The 17,643-nt window shown below is 36.7% G+C and overlaps 1 protein-coding gene across 15 annotated transcripts in view; it reads left to right on the plus strand.

Annotated features, from left to right (window-relative positions):
- Window positions 1–17,643, plus strand: part of jakmip3 (Janus kinase and microtubule interacting protein 3) — a 49,609-nt gene that overhangs the window by 5,360 nt on the left and 26,606 nt on the right. For 14 of the 15 annotated variants that reach the window (XM_051913798.1, XM_051913799.1, XM_051913800.1 and 11 more), the window contains 3 exons: window positions 1,885–2,123; window positions 14,371–14,613; window positions 15,123–15,365. In XM_051913798.1, coding sequence (XP_051769758.1) covers window positions 1,989–2,123; window positions 14,371–14,613; window positions 15,123–15,365 — 621 coding nt within the window. In that variant the 5' untranslated portion in view covers window positions 1,885–1,988. The remainder of the gene's footprint in view (window positions 1–1,884; window positions 2,124–14,370; window positions 14,614–15,122; window positions 15,366–17,643) is intronic. The other variant, XM_051913802.1, reaches the window with a different exon arrangement.

Consider the following 17,643-nt stretch of genomic DNA (forward strand, 5'->3'; position numbering starts at 1 on the left):
TCCTTCAATCTAGAGATGTTAAGAGTTTTTTTCTGCCCTAGTTTGTACTTTTTAGATTATCCGTCATGTACAAACCAGTTGGCATGTTGTTAGATTCCTCTTATCTTTAGTCTGCTAAATTGATCGGTCAAACATACAGCTGGAACAATGTTTCTGTTGGGATTGGATGTGGATTTAGGATTTGTCAAAGTATTAAGTATTTCCAATACTGGTAAGCAGAGAAAAACTTTTGCTTTCTCTTTCCAGAATTGATACAGCTATAACAACAAGAACATCTTTTTAATATAAAGCTGTTGCTCTTGTATAGCTCAGTAGACAGATCAGCCTTGCCTCATCCGTTTCACCTTGGCAGAATTAAAAGACATGACTGACTCAATTGTTGACAAACAGTGAGAGTATAGAGTAAAAATGAATGCAGATAGGAGCTCAGATCATTTGGTTTCGTTTGATAGAAATGTTTGAATGCACATTAAGATCTCTGAATTTTGATTTCAGACTTAATGGCAAATTTGAGCACAGTTCGTGACATTGAGATCTCTTCTGAAACTATAGAGACGATGTGAGATTACTGGGGTCTTTTTCTCAAAAAAAACAAAATAGAAAAGAGAGAGACTTTGGCTTCATTTGCTCTTCTCTTAATCTAATTTCTGTCACTTGAGATGTGATTTGAGATCATTTATTGATTATGAACCTGAAATGGAGTCAGGTTGTCTCATCAGAAAATAATACTGGCACTTTATTACAAATGGAGTAATAACCCAGGTGCTCATACTGTCTTCTTTGCCAAGAGTTACACTCTTGAAAAAAATTCCAATAGACCCTTTTCACATTTCCGGGTTTCTCAGAAGCAGAAGTCATCATAGTTGGGTAAAATTCTATAGCGGTGAATGAGAGAATACATTAAATATATTTTTTGTGTTTCCATTTACTCAAATAGCATAAGAAAAACTCCACAATAGTGTTTTCACAACTTTCATAAATAGGAAAAAATAGAGAGCGATTGATAACGACAGTCAGAAGAGAGAAAGATGTCATTTTAACTGTCACTCCCATAGCTGCTGTATTAGAAACACCCTCAGAGCAGCGTTAACTAGGTTTTTGTAATTTGATGCAAAGGTAATATAATACTAAGTATATTGTTATAAATGTACATAAGTTTTTTAAAAAATGAAAATATAAAAAACTTTGCAGGATTTACGATATTGATGACCGTTAAAACGCGTCATCACAGTCTGCATTATCTGATGCTTATATAAGAAATTAATCTCACTATTAAGATGGAACGCTATCATTAATTGACCAATGATGAATTAAATGAAGGAATTAATCAGTGTTGGCCAACAGATTAGCATTTGTGTGAGGTCACAGTGATTATTGCCGTGGTTACCAATGCTTGGAAACATTGTCTCATATAGTTAAAGGGTTAGTTCACCGAAAAATTCTGTCATTAATTACTAACCCTCATGTCGCTCCAAACCTGTAAGACTTTCGTTCATCTTCGGAAGGTTGAACCACTGTAGTTACATGGACTATTTTAACGATGTCTTTACTACTTTTCTGGGCCTTGAAATTGGTAATTGTGTTGCAGTCTGTCGGAGGCCAGAAAGCTCATGGATTTCATCAAAATTATCTTAATTTGTGTTCCGAATATGAAAGAAGGTCTTAGGGGTTTGGAGCGACATGAGGGTCTTCTGAGAAGATGCCATCCAAACTTCCTGTTTTAAATGGAAATATGTCAGCAGAAAAGAAACTTCTCTAAACCATTTCATGGGCTTTTTATTTGTATTTCAAGCTGATTTTCTTTAATTGAAACAATCAAACTATAATATTGTAATTGTTCTAGGTCTCGTTGACCTCTAATACTTGTTTCCTTGTGAACTGCAGGTGGGTGGAAAGATGTAGCTGAGGAACAAACAGAAGCGAATCTTGACCGTTCACAAGTTCAGGTCATCCCTGAAAGGGGCGTGGCCTGTGGAGTACAGCCCAATATGTCCAGGAAGGCCCCCAGTGGGCGGGGCAAAGGGGAGCGGCCTGACGCCATGGCAGCCCTGCAGGCAGCCAATGAGGAGCTGAGGGCCAAACTCACAGAAATCCAAATTGAACTGCAGCAGGAGAAAACCAAGGTTAGACACTACTACTTGTAGTTTGTTGTGGAAAACATGCAAGTGTCTTGACTCCATTTCATCTGTATTATTTTGTTTCTATATTTTGTGGTTTGACTAGAAAATGGCTTCTCATCTGCTGCATTGCTTTTAATACTGACCTAATTTCCTTCCGTATATTTGAAAGAATTATTTTCTCTAGAGTTCAGTCTCTGATATTCGTCTTTTGTTGTCACATCAACTGCTTATGTCACTACAATTGCCTTGTTCTGTATTATATGGGTGGGTGGAATCAGAGCTGTTGCTTTGCGGTACCTTTTTAATAAAAATAATAATACTTTAATCTAGCAAGGATGCATTAAATTAATTAAGTGACAGTAAAGAGCTTTATAATGTCACAAAAGATTTCTATTTCAAATAAATATATTTCATTTGTGCTTTCTATTCATCAAAGAATGTATCATGATTTCCACAAAAATTTGATGATAATAATAATAATAAATGTTTCTTGAGCACTATATGATCATAGAATAATTTCTTAAAGATCATGTGACACTGAAGACTGGAGTAATGATGCTGAAAATTCAGCTTTGATCACAGGAATAAATTACATTTTACAATATATTAAAATATTTTAAATGGTAATAATATTTCACAATATTACTAACTTTACTGTGTTTTTTATCAAATAAATGCAGCTTTAGTGAGCATAACAGACTTCTCTCAAAAACATTTAAAAAATCTTACCGACCCCAAACCTTTGAACTGTAGTGTACATTTTAGGAATGAGTTAATTAATGTAAAATCCTGTTTTGTTATTTATAGCATTTAGTCTTGTAAAAAGGTCATAATTATAATAAAGCAAACATTCAGTTGACTCAAAGGCAGTTCACCCAGAAATTAAAACTGTTAATATTTATTATATCATTAACTAATTATTATTTGCTTTACTCTCCTCCATGTTGTTCCAAAACAGTAATTTGGGGTTTGGAAAATTTCGGGTTTGGAACAATAATGACAGAATTTTATTTTGTGGCTGAATTATACCTTTAAAATAAAAATTCAAGTGTTATTAACAAGCAGTTCACCCTGAAGATTCGCTCAAGAAATTCACTCCCTCAATTTCAGCCGTACCAAACAAGTTTGATGGCCTCTCCATTAATGGCGATGTCATGAACCTCTTATGTTATATGGATTGGGCTTATTTTGTGACTGAGTTGGTGTTATAGCTGTTTATGGGTTCATTAGCACTGGGAAACAGTGTTAAATGAGGGTGGAAAAAAAACTATAGGCATTCTGTCAAAGCCGGTTCAGTGTCAGGCTAGCTTGTGACTGACAGCTGGTCAGGGGTTAATGGTTTGACTTAGTCCAGTACATTTGTGTCTTGTTGATCTCAAGGGGAGAAGATGGTCTTTAAGAGCCATGAGAGTATCTAAACCATCTATTTCATGTTCTGATGATTGACTGATTGGTGTGAACCTCTGTTCACTGTCAGTATGATGAACACTTCATTTGATTTGATCGAGGTTGAACACAACTCTCTAATGCCTCAGTTGTGACAACATTGAACTGAAGAAATTCTCAGAGATGAAAAACTAATTTACTAGGTAAAAACTGATCTACACCTGCTCATAATCTTAAAAGCATTAGAGCCACATGAAAAGTACACAAAGTACAAACCCGATTCCAAAAAAGTTGGGACACTGTACAAATTGTGAATAAAAAAGGAATGCAATGATGTGGAAGTTTCAAATTTCAATATTTTATTCAGAATACAACATAGATGACATATCAAATGTTTAAACTGAGAAAATGTATAATTTTAAGGGAAAAATAAGTTGATTTTAAATTTCATGGCATCAACACATCTCAAAAAAGTTGGGACAAGGCCATGTTTACCACTGTGTGGCATCCCCTCTTCTTTTTATAACAGTCTGCAAACGTCTGGGGACTGAGGAGACAAGTTGCTCAAGTTTAGGAATAGGAATGTTGTCCCATTCTTGTCTAATACAGGCTTCTAGTTGCTCAACTGTCTTAGGTCTTCTTTGTCGCATCTTCCTCTTTATGATGCGCCAAATGTTTTCTATGGGTGAAAGATCTGGACTGCAGGCTGGCCATTTCAGTACCCGGATCCTTCTTCTACACAGCCATGATGTTGTAATTGATGCAGTATGTGGTCTGGCATTGTCATGTTGGAAAATGCAAGGTCTTCCCTGAAAGAGACGACGTCTGGATGGGAGCATATGTTGTTCTAGAACTTGGATATACCTTTCAGCATTGATGGTGCCTTTCCAGATGTGTAAGCTGCCCATGCCACACGCACTCATGCAACCCCATACCATCAGAGATGCAGGCTTCTGAACTGAGCGCTGATAACAACTTGGGTTGTCCTTGTCCTCTTTAGTCCGGATGACATGGCGTCCTAGTTTTCCAAAAAGAACTTCAAATTTTGATTAGTCTGACCACAGAACAGTTTTCCACTTTGCCACAGTCCATTTTAAATGAGCCTTGGCCCAGAGAAAACGCCTGCGCTTCTGGATCATGTTTAGATATGGCTTCTTTTTTGACCTATAGAGTTTTAGCCGGCAACGGTGGATTGTGTTCACCGACAATGTTTTCTGGAAGTATTCCTGAGCCCATGTTGTGATTTCCATTACAGTAGCATTCCTGTATGTGATGCAGTGCCGTCTAAGGGCCCGAAGATCATGGGCATCCAGTATGGTTTTCCGGCCTTGACCCTTACGCACAGAGATTGTTCCAGATTCTCTGAATCTTTGGATAATATTATGCACTGTAGATGATGATAACTTCAAACTCTTTGCAATTTTTCTCTGAGAAACTCCTTTTTGATATTGCTCCACTATTTTTCGCCACAGCATTGGGGGAATTGGTGATCCTCTGCCCATCCTGACTTCTGAGAGACACTGCCACTCTGAGAGGCTCTTTTTATACCCAATCATGTTGCCAATTGACCTAATAAGTTGCAAATTGGTCCTCCAGCTGTTCCTTATATGTACATTTAACTTTTCTGGCCTCTTATTACTACCTGTCCCAACTTTTTTGGAATGTGTAGCACTCATGAAATCCAAAATGAGCCAATATTTGGCATGGCATTTCAAAATGTCTCACTTTCAACATTTGATATGTTATCTGTATTCTATTGTGAATAAAATATAAGTTTATGAGATTTGTAAATTATTGCATTCCTTTTTTCACAATTTGTACAGTGTCCCAACTTTTTTGGAATCGGGTTTGTAATTCAGAATGTGTTTAAAAGTAGATTGTTAAACCATTTAAAGCCCAGTGGGTCTGTGTGTCATCTCTTGTCATAGGCTTTTCTATCTTAGACTCATAAATGTTGGTTTGCTGTACAATGCAGTCTAAATCCAATTTAGTATATTTTGACTTTTGTTTTCAGGTAAAACATTACTGACATTAGTGCAAGCAAGGGCTGCTTATGTTTCATAATCGAGGTTTGCTGACTCTTACACAGAATGATTGCAAATATCAACATGATATTCATTGCAATGTTGTGTTTGAAACATGTGCAGATTTGTTAGGTCACACTTGATTAGAACCAGAGGTAAAGCGATTATTGATTGATTGATTATTAAATTGATTATGGCTGTAAAAATATAGAAATATGTCACATTTACAGTTTTTTAAAAATTTAATGCTAGGATAATATAACACAAATATTTTTATTTATAAATCTACATTATTTAAAAAAGTCTGGCTATTTTACAGCTTTTATGTACTGTGTTTGATTTAAAGTGGCTTTGAATGTGACTAATCCAATCATAATTGAGTGTAATTAAATCAAAACAATCAATTTTTACTTTTGTTTATTTAAGAAATGTTTCTTGAGCTGCAAATCAGCATATTAGAATGATTTCTGAAGGATCATGTGACACTGAAGAATGGAGTAATGATGCTGAAAATTCAGCTTTGCATCAGAGGAATGAATTACATTTTGAAATATTAAACTATAAAACAGCTACAGTCAAACCAAAAAATGATTCAGACATTTTTGATAATTTTGATATATTTTTCATAGTGGGTGCAGGACAATATAGTTCATTTATGTAAGTGAGGATAGCAAAATAAAGTAAATTGTGGCATATTATACACAAAAATTCTTCATACAGTGGACTACAAGTCAAAAATTGGAACCAAAAATTATTCAGACACTTTGACCTGACCATGTTTTGCTTAAGTGCTATCTGACATAATTAAGATTATTTTTTTCTGACACAGTTTAACTCTGCGATCTTGTCAATTTTTTATTACCATTTTTTTAACTATAGTGAATAAACTGTATTAATGAATGAAATGTTCAAGGTAAATTAAATTTTGGTTTGACTGTATATATAATTTTGGTCATACTCGCCCCTATCCTGCGCATGTGTGTGTGTTTTTGTGTCCGCTTGTTGGGTGCCTTTGCGCATACTGCAGTGGCTGTCCAAGATCAATACACACATCTCAGGGTGAAAATAAATGACAGCGAGGTTCTGCAAGAAAGCACACCAGAAAGTCTTGATCGCCACCAATGAGCATTAATGCTCAGAAAGATTTCTTTATACTGTACATTCAAATATCACAGAGGATATTAATGTACTGTACAACCCTCCTGATTGATCCTTTCATCATTTGAACCGTTTTAAGCAGTCATAAGGGACACCATTATTACTCTAATTAATCATCATAACATCAGCCACAGTTATAGTAATGCTACCATTAAGAAAATGTCAGGCTAAATTTAATGAGTGTGATCAGACAATGCATAGCTGATATAGTAATGAGGTTCAATTATCTGACAGGGGTCACATGTGTGTGTGTATATACTCCTATACCTTTCATTTGAATCTCCTTGCTGATGCAGTACGATGTTTGATTTAAAAGCAAAGTGTAAATGATCTAGAATAATAAATTTTCCCCTGTGCACATCCTTCAGCAATGGGAGAGCTTTATTTTAAAATTCTGACCCATGTACTGCAGGACTGGGAAAACACTCTAACAGGCCAATTATTGCTGGTGCCTGAAAGTCAAACACACTGCTATACCTTGTTTTCTGTAAAATTGCTTTTCTGATTGCAGGAACATGAAATGCAATGTTCAGGAACGACTCAGGGCATCGGTATTGTGGATATAGGGAGGAAATTGATTCATTATAATTTGAGATAAACAGATATAATTTGAGTGTTGAGTGTTCTGTGTTTCAAAACCTGCAGGGAAATAAGCACAGAGACTGGCTACTTTTTGTCAAATAGCCGAAAGCGAATCTTGAGTCCTGTCCTGCCTGTGAATGACTAATGTCTCTGAGAGTCATGTTAGACTGACAGAGACCCTGGAGAGAAAGATAAATGGTTAAGGAAATGATTTAAAAGAGAGTTCACCCATAAAGGAAATTGCTATTATTTACTCACCTTCATGTTGTACCAAATGCTTTCTTTCCGCAGAACACAAAATGAGAGGTTTTTGATGCTGTTTTGTTGGCACTTTTCCATGGAATTACAATAGATGGGAGCTAAAGTCTTCAAGATTCGAAAAGATAGTTAATTTCCGGTTTTTGAACAAAGTCTTTTGAGTCAGATCTTTTCAGTGAATCGGTTAACCTGATTCACAAAACCTCATTTGAATGATTTATTCATGAATCGGATTGATTCACTTCTCAAGTTCAACTCAGTGACTCATGTGCTGCGTCCGAAAACTGGAAAATGCTGCCTTCGGAGGACACATTTCAAGTTAGGAAGGCATCAAGGCACATCCGAATCCAATGTTAGCTTCCCTTCCTGTCTTCTGAGATACCTTCCTCTGATCAATTTTTGAAGGCAGCATAGATGTATCCTTCACTGCCTTTGATATCCCACAATCCTGTGCTTTCCATTCTGTGACAATTGAGCTAAAAAAATAAATAAATGTACGTTTTTGACCAGCATTTTCCACTTTTAATGTCATTTCTAGTGAGAAATTACTACTGTAGTAATTAAATATTTGTTTAGTTTTCACCAAAGCTCGCTCTATTTTGCGGTTGATCATTAAACTGTTACACTGCCTCAGAAGTCTGTCTGAAATCAAGGTGCCTTCATGCAAAAACGCTGCCTTACAAGTCATTGCCTGAGAAGACAGTCAGGCAACAAGTCAGCTGCACTGGTTTTCGGATGCAGCCATGGAGTCATCAACTCAAAGAAGGGGAAGATTTTCCATGAAAACACTATAAATTATTATCTTTTTCTCACACTAAACTTCAGTTAGTATACAGTTTGTATTGGCGGTATGGTTCTGTTTTGGGCAAAAACTCCCTGCCCATCCATGCAGCCTAGCATGGATAAGAGCAGGGAGAGCAGCGATAACCCCCCTTAGGGTAAGCAGAACAGAACCAAGTTTTGCAGTCTCATTAATTTCTTAATGACAATAATTAATGTAACATAATTGAAGAAATGGGTTTGATCAAAAGAAATATCAGAAGGTCAAGTCCTGACTGGACGAAGGAGGAGCTGGGGATGGAGGAGGGTAATTAGCTCCTGAGCAATGCAATAAAGCTGCTGATAATACTGAATGGACCATATATATATATATATATATATATATATATATATATACACGAATGCGGTGATCGGCGTCGTATTCCTATAGGTCAATGTGAATCAGCTGTTGCGAGCTTGACTAACGTGACCTGCCAGAACTAACACTATACGCTTGATTTGTTTTTATTTTTATTTCGATTTAGTAGTTTTAGTGCTTCAACTTAACAAAAGCAAAATTAACGACTTAAGCAACATTTCTCATTTTTATTTAGTTAAAATTTTTCATTATATATATACAATGTGTATATATATATATATATATATATATATATATAATTTCAGCTTTATTTCAATTAACAAAAATGTTTGTAATGATTTTAGTTTTAGTTAACAATAATAACCCTGACTATGCCTTTAAGATGCTGTAAGATGTGATTCAATTTAAGTGCTCTTATATAATCGCCACACTGCACTTTAAGCACAAAACAGTCTCTTAGATTCTTAGATTCATTAGATTCAGAGATTAACCGTGAACGTGCAGGCAGGTTTTCAGGCAGTCAGAATACACACAAATGAAAATGAAGATGTTCTCTTGGTGAGTGCAGTGACAGCACACCACTGTGTGAGACTGTCAGATACGAATCATAGATGTGCTGTCAGACTGCTTGCATCAATGCAGCTATTGTGATGGGCTTCTTTAGACTGACAGTAAGAGGGGACATAGGAGCTGTCTCTACTGTTGTTAGGCCTGAATAAACAATACTCGTCATGTATGATGGAAATAGATGGTGCTGGTGTCTCACACAGCATGTCTCCCAACCTTATAGTCCCAAGTTTGTGCTACTGCAGAAAGGAGAGGTTTGTTTTAAAAAGCATGTTTGATTGGGGTTTTGAGACATGGAATGTTATTATGAGTGAACAAGATACTTTATTCTATTGCAGGGGTGGCGAACTCCGGTCCTGAAGAGCCTCAATCCTGCAGATTTTAGCTCCAACCCTGATAAAAACTCACCTGCCTATAGCTTTCTAGCAACCCTTCAGACCTTGATTAGCTTGTCCAGGTGTGTTTGATTAGGGTTGGAGCTGAACTCTGCAGGACTGCGGCTCTCCAGGACCGACGTTAGTCACCCTTGTTCTATCCACCTTATTCTTGACTAGCCTACTGCGTTTCGAATTATGGGTTCCACTTCCGGTTTGGGGAACTTCCATTTAAAAAGACTGAAACGAATTGTTTCAAATCATAAGGTTGCCCTACAAATAAAGCTTATCCATCATTTTGAATGGATGAGCTGTCAATTTTTCTTTCATGTTTTATTTTCAGACATCAGGAGAATAACGTAAAGCTTAGTATTTTAATGTAACATGTTATAACAAGAATATCTATGGCAAGAGCTCTTTTCAGTCGCTGCTTTCTATCCTCGTGATTATTTTCTTTTGTGCCTTTGCATACCACTGTAATAGTATGAAAAAGGACAACATATACTGCACATTTGTGGTCTGTTCTCCCGATATAATTTACGATATATCGCATTAATAATTCACTGGAATGCACGAAGAATCTCTCGTTTTTCTCCTCAAAGCATCACGTCTCTTTCCAGGTTTCTTTTCTCCAGGTAAATACAATTTATTATCTGTAAAAATGATGGAAATCACTTTGAAATAGTATCACGCAATGCTGAAGTTCATGAACATTTTTTATTAAGGCACCGTATATTACATAATACAGATATATATAGTTATATTTAACCCGTCCATTATTGCTGTGGAAAGAATCGCGCTTTTTCATGGCCTGTTGAAAGTACCTTGTTGGTGCTTTTACACTTTTGAATGTCCTTTTAATGTTCGTTGGTTGAAGGGTGAGTAGAATAATGTCATCTCATTGTACCCAGTTTAAAAATAAAACGTATTATTGCGATCATAGAGCGAGCCTTTCACTCACTGTTTACAGCTTAACGGAAGTTACACCCATAATTCGCGCAAAGCGTCATGGGGCGTAGGAATAAGGTGGATAGTAATATGCCCTTTTTTTGTGAAGTCCACTTATAATCATGTCTGTTTTCCTGACTTTAAGAATGAAACCAGCTCTTTGAAGATTCTATGCAAATGAAGTATGTTATGATTGGTTAACCTCCACACACAGTAGGACGACATTGTTAAATACTGAATAGGTGTTGATATGCAAATGTGGGCAGTCATATGTTAAAGGGATAGTTCACCCAGAAATAAATATTCTGTCATCATTTACTCACCTTCACGTTGTTCCAAACCTGTATGAGTTTCTTGAGATCATTTAAATAATGTTGGTGATCAAACAGTTGACGGTAGCCGTCGACTTCCATAGTGTTTTTTTCCATACTATGGAAGTCAATGGCACCAACATTCTTTAAAATATCTTCTTTTGTGTTCAGCAGAAGAAAGAAATTCATACAGGTTTGGAACAACATGAGGGTGAGTAAATGATAACAAAAGTTTAATTTTTGGGTGTACTATCCCTTTAATTAGCTCATGGTTTTGATGTCAATACTGAACAAGCCATTTTTGCATCTTGGTTTTGATAAATGTTTTTCGTGGACCAGGGTTGGAATTTTGCATTATAGAGTATGTCTACATCCATATGTGTAATGCAGAAATGGCATTTTGGACATTTAAAGTTTTTTTTTTTTTCTAGTTTCAGTCCTATTTCCTGACCGTTGTTTCAGTCCCCCTCAGATCAAAATGTCAAGATCAGGTCTGCCAGGGAAAGGAAGACTTATATTTGGAGGTTTTTGATGTTTTTCCCTACACTGTTGTTTCTTGTTTCCTCCAAACATCAAAGAATGGCATAAAAGATTTTCCAACCTAGTGCAACCCCGTCACGACTGAACAGAGATTTGTGGATCCTTTTTTTAAGAGTGCAATATCTTTGCAATTTATCTTGCTGTGATAGAGACTTCATTGCAAATAGTGTGCCAGAGTTTGTTTTGCTAACCTGCTCTGTTATGTTTTATTTAACATTACTTTAATGAAAGGACTGGTCTGTGTTCAATAATAGTTATATTATTGAATATTGGTGTAATGTTGATTACCACAGAAAATAATTTCACAGTCTCTCCATCAGTGTCCGGTCTAAAACATTGCTACTGACAATCCTCATTTTGGCTGCGTGAGATTCTCCAGCTTTGCTGTTTGTTGAGAAACCGAAGCGCGAGCTGTTAAAGCTCCGCCCTCTTCTGGAAAGGGGGCCGGGAGCAGCAGCTCATTTGCATTTAAGGGACACACACAAAAACGCTGTGTTTTTGCTCACACCCAAATAGGGACAAATTTGCTATAATAAATGATCTGTGGGGTATTTTGAGCTGAAACTTCACAGACACATTCTGGAGACATCAGAGACTGTGAAAAGGGGCATAATAGGTCCCCTTTAAAACTAGTTTTTAAAATTTATTTAAAACTTCCAAGCTCATGGCAAGGTTATTAGTTATTTATTTATTTTGTATTTATGCATAGCAATTATATTATTTAATGTTCATTTAGAAAAGTTTTATGGTTTAAAAATATTGATTTGTCATATTTTATTGAAAATTTGTCACTAGTGTTACAACCTTTGCTTTACTCCTGAAATAAAATACAGTTATATTAATTAAATATAAAAAAAGAATAAATAATTAAAAGTAAAAAAGGATGATAATAAATACTTTTACTACTTTTTACTACTTTTATAAATTATTTACTGTGGTAATCAACATTATGCTCTGAACTGATATTGAACCCTGAACATTTATTTAACGTTACAGATGGCTGGGTCTTTAGCAGAGGCTAATGGGATATCAGCACTGCTGACTCTCGCTGGACTCTAAACCTTGTCTCCACATGTTCTCTTACGCTGCATTAAAATGCAAACTCCCTGTAGGCCCAAAATTACTTCTCCGTTGCAGTTTTATTCCTCTATGAAAACAGGCGAAGCTGTCCAGTGACCGTCTGACCCAGTTTTGGTCTAGATTGGTGTGGTGTCAACCATATAAGTTATTGTCTCCATCTGAATGCCAACAGTCAGAGTTAGATCTATAAAAGTCAGCAGACCTACAGGGTGCAAAGCATAGACTTTTACTCTTCTCTCAACGTTTAAGACATTCCTAACCTAGTTTTATATAGTGGTGTTTGCTAAGGCAAGCATCTCTATTATTGTTGCTTATTCGGTTAGGGACGTATTCAAGTCATTCCACACAAGTTGTGCTACAGACATGAATGAAACCTCAAATCATGCGCTTGTGGAGTAAAGGCGATCAAAGTGGTCATATTTGCTATTCTAGTCAAGAATAGTAAAGGGACACACGTTTTTGTGTGTGTCCCTTTAAATGCAAATGAGCTGCTGCTCCCGGCCCCCTTTCCAGAAGAGGGCGGGGCTTTAACAGCTCACGCTTCGGTTGCTCAACAACAGCAAAGCTGGAGAATCTCACACAGCCAAAATGAGGACTGTCAGTAACGGTGTTCAGCCTTATATTGTTCAAACCGGAGTCGGACACTGATGGAGAGACTCAGGAAGAAGTTTTAGAATGCATCTGGAAGTTTCTGAATGGTTAGTGGATAAATTTATGTAGTTGCTGTGGAGTTGATTCAACTCATCGACTAGCATGTGCCATCATGTTAATCCAGTGTTGAATTGACCCTCGTTTGTGAAGCAGTCCCGTTGAAAATGACAGCATGGTAACAACACTCTACTACAACAACTCTTCCTCTTCTCTAAAGCAGCCCAACATGGCCTCACCCCCTTTGTTGTGTGTTCTCGGGGGTGGGGTTTATGTAAATTTCAGGGTTAGTGATGTCACCAACCCCGGAAGAAGCTCGTTGTAGTCCTTAAACAGTGAATTCTTTAAAAGAAAATCTCCCTTTGCATTGAACTTTGAGCGTTGTAACTTTGCAAATGTTGTTTATGCTCAAACAGCAACATTACACACTAACTAAAGTTAAAAAAGTGAAATCATAATCAACCACCCCTTAAATTGTATGAACATGGTCAGTCAGATCCATAAAAACATGCATGTCAGAGCTGTGTTGCAGCAGATATGTATTGTTGTTGACATGTTGAATTGTGAGACGTAGAATCAGTTCTGTTTTCTATCCTTAATAGCTTCCTGTTACTCTGTCTGTTTCATAAAAGGGAAGGGCATAACAATATTCTGCTGACATTTGGGGTATTTTTAGTTTCCTCCAGTGTTGTCTTTATGTTTTGTGGCTGAGTTTCAAGATAGTATCTCTTTGTTATGTTAGTGTTGTTGTCTATTGCTTGCCTGTGGCAGCATGTGTCAGATTGTGTCAGAACAGAGAGGACATGTCCTGATGTAACCCTGTTGTAGGGTCGTGTCCTGACACACTAACTCTCTTATTTTTAGGGCACGCTCAATATATTCTGCACTCCACTGAATTATGGAACATTGCCCACAGCTGTAGTGCAGCGTTGCTTTACATAAACAACATCTTAATGTTCATTATACATTATATTACACTTAATTAAATTATGTTACTTTCCGAAGAAAAAATATCCCTTCAGCTTTATAAATAGCATAGCAATATTTGTAATTTTATTATTATTATATATGTATACACAGTATATATATATATATATATATTCTTTTAATTGGTTATTTTATGTATTTTTTATACATGTATAGCCTGAGATAGCACCATGCGATTTATTACCCATTAAATGCATGATTTGTTTGATAGAATATTTGTTACATCTGAGTTTACATCTGCTTTCTCAGGTCAGTAAGCTGGAAAGGGAGAAGTCTCAGGAGGTCCGTCATGAGCAGCATAAATCCACGGTGGTGGTGACCGAGTTAAAAGCTAAACTACACGAGGAGAAACTTCGGGAGCTGCACAGCGTTCGGGAAACACTCCTACGTCAGCACGAGTCCGAACTGGTACGGGTCATTAAGATCAAAGACGGAGAGATCCAGAGACTCCAGGCGCTCGTCAGTGCTCTCAGAGATGGATCCACCGATAAGGTGTGGAATGGAGTAGAAATGAAATGGACTGGAATGGAAATAAAAGCAGAAGCAGCAAAAATAAAAGCAGCAAAAAGTCCTTTTTACATATTCAGAGGTTATCATTTACTTAAAGTTCCTCAACTTGCTGCAGCGTCCGATTAATACTAAATGATCACAGTACTTTAAAAATAGATGCATAACACATTATAAAAATAATAATAATGGCAACAACAATAATATTTAGGGAATTATATTAATTCAAATTTTTTTTGCAATCTAGATTGTTGCAATATTATTTTAGTCTTTTATTTGGATTAATTATAAAGCGAAACATTTCTCATTTACAAAGTTGATTCATCTTGGCATGTTAGTACCGTTGTTGGCCGCTGGTTTTTAAATTCCCACTAAATGGTTCCATTATCAGTAAACCCAATATTAAAGAACCGATAACTGAGTTAAAAAATGTCAGTTATGGTGAAAATGTTTGTTTCAAATATAAGTCCCATGTGGTTTCTGTGCCGCTGCAGGTGAAGTCTGCACTGATAGCGGAGGCACGAGAGGAGTCCAGGAGGAGTTTTGAAGTGGAGCGAATGCGAATGCAGCAGGAGATCTCAGAGCTGAAGGGGGTGAAAAGGCAAATGGAGGAGGCATTAAGCGTGGCTGTGCAAGCCGACAAGATCAAAGCCGCCGAGATCCGCAGCGTCTACCATCTCCACCAGGAGGAAATCAACCGCATCAAGAGAGAGTGTGAAAGAGAGATCCGCAGATTGGTGCGTAATACTGTTTCAATGCATGCACTATTAATCAATGTATTAATCTGTCAGTAAATGACTCAGTTGGTCTGAATACATACCTTTGAATGAATACCTACCTCTTAAAGGGTTAGTTCACCCAAAAATGAAATTTCTGTCATTAATTACTCACCCTCATGTCGTTCCAAACCCTTAAGACCTTCGTTCATCTTTGGAACACAAATTAAGATATTATTGATAAAATCCGAGAGGTGTCTGATCCCCAAGAGAAAGCAACGTCATTACCACATTCAAGGTCCAGAAAGGTGGTAAAGACATCGTTAAAATAGTCCATGTGACTACAGTGGTTCAACCTTAATGTTATGAAGTGACAAGAATACTTTTTGTGTGCAAAAACGAAAGAAAAATAACGATTAAATCTCTTGGTTTTAATCAAAAATATCTTAATTTGTGTTCCGAAGATGAGCGAAGGTCTTACGGGTTTGAAACGAAATGACGGTGAGTAATTAATGACAGAAATTAAATTTTTGGGTGAACTATCCCTTTAAGCCTGGGACACACCAAGCTGAGTTCAAAGAACTAGCGGTGACGAAAAGTGACGGTGTTGTCACCTTGCGTCGGCTGCGTCTGGACCAAAAAGCTGTGCTTGAACACACAGCACAGACTACAGCCGACTGCAAACTAGCACTGCGTTCTATGCCTGCGTGTAAGGAATTAACTGTCTATATCAGAGAGTATCAATAGTCATTTCCGAAAAAAGGATATACTAGATATATGCAGATATAGGAAATGTAATCAAAGCAGGCCCGACGGCCTTTATATTTCCTGTGGACTTAGATGGGGCTTTAACTCAAATAATTAAAGCTCTATGCATTCAGGTTGAACAGAACAATTACCCTGGGTTGCACGGAGGCAGTGCAATATATGTGCTGAATGAAAATCTTTTGTTAACTGGCAGGGCTTCCCACGGTTTACACAGGAAAACCGCATGGGTGTTGCCTTGATGGGAACTTTTCTGTGTGTTAGTAACTGGAATCAATCCTATTAGTCAGTTATTTAATTCGAAGCAAGGAATTAATTACTCAGTTGCTTTTATTTATTTAGCAATAATTCACATAATTACATGATTACACACACTTCTGTGAGAATTTAAATTTGGTAAAGTACTGTACAAGTTCCATTCAAGTTCATATTAGTTGATCATTTGCTAAGCCCCGCCCCCTTCGGTTACTGTTGGTAAGAGTTGAAACAGAGTATAATTCCAAGCCATGCATTGTGTATTATTTTGAAAAAATATTTAGTTAAAGATTTGTACAAGGGGATCAAACTGCCACTTATATTATCTCTGGGTATGTTTTCCGACTATTATAAGTGCTCCAGCAACAAGGCTTTACTGTATTTTTAAATAATTTGGTAACACTTTATTTTAGGGTCTTTCAACTAGATGCTTATTATCATGCATATTACTAGAATATTGGCTGTTTATTAGTAATTATTAAGCACATATTGATGCCTTATTCTGCATGACCTTATTCTACATTCTTAATCCTACCCAATACCTAAACTTAACAACTACCTTACTAACAATTAATAAGCAGTAAATTAGAGTGTATTGAGGGAAAGTCATAGTTACATGTGAATACATGGCCCCTATACTAAAGTGTTACCGATAATTTCTGTAAATTCCATTCAAAATGATTCAAACACACAAAATTTCTATAGGACGGCAACAGTTGCTAAAAAAAAGGTAGTATTGGTCAGTAATGTTTTAAAGGCGGGGCTTAGTGAAGACTTTCCCTCCAGATCCCCTACTAAAGCTTCAAGGTTCTGTATCAGTTCGTTCACATTTTATATTTAGCCATATGTGTGTGTATCTCAAAATGGCAGTGTGTGTCTTTGTGTACTACACTTTAAAGTGAAGCTGCTTTCTTCCCCTCAGAGTCTCTCTTGTTCTGGGCTTTTTGCCATGCGTTTTTCCTGGAGTACGAAAATATCACTGCAGTCAGTGCCTGCTGGTATCGATCTCTCTCACTATATCACTATATAAGTCTCTGAATGATACGTGTAGATGACCAGAGTGATGGAAAAGATACAGGAAGCTTCGCTCTCTTCTGAGAAGCATTATATTTAGGACTGTGCAATGTCACGGTAGATATATTTGCATGGCTATCAGTAGGTTTGTTATTTACATGTAAGAGCAAAAAAAAAAAAAATTGAGTAACACTTGTTTGTACGTCAAGTGTTACATAACGTGAAGCTGTTTTTGCACTGATGCCACACTTATTATTCTTTTGTT

Source organism: Ctenopharyngodon idella, chromosome 12 (assembly GCF_019924925.1).
Source record: "Ctenopharyngodon idella isolate HZGC_01 chromosome 12, HZGC01, whole genome shotgun sequence".
Taxonomy (NCBI): Eukaryota; Metazoa; Chordata; class Actinopteri; order Cypriniformes; family Xenocyprididae; genus Ctenopharyngodon; species Ctenopharyngodon idella.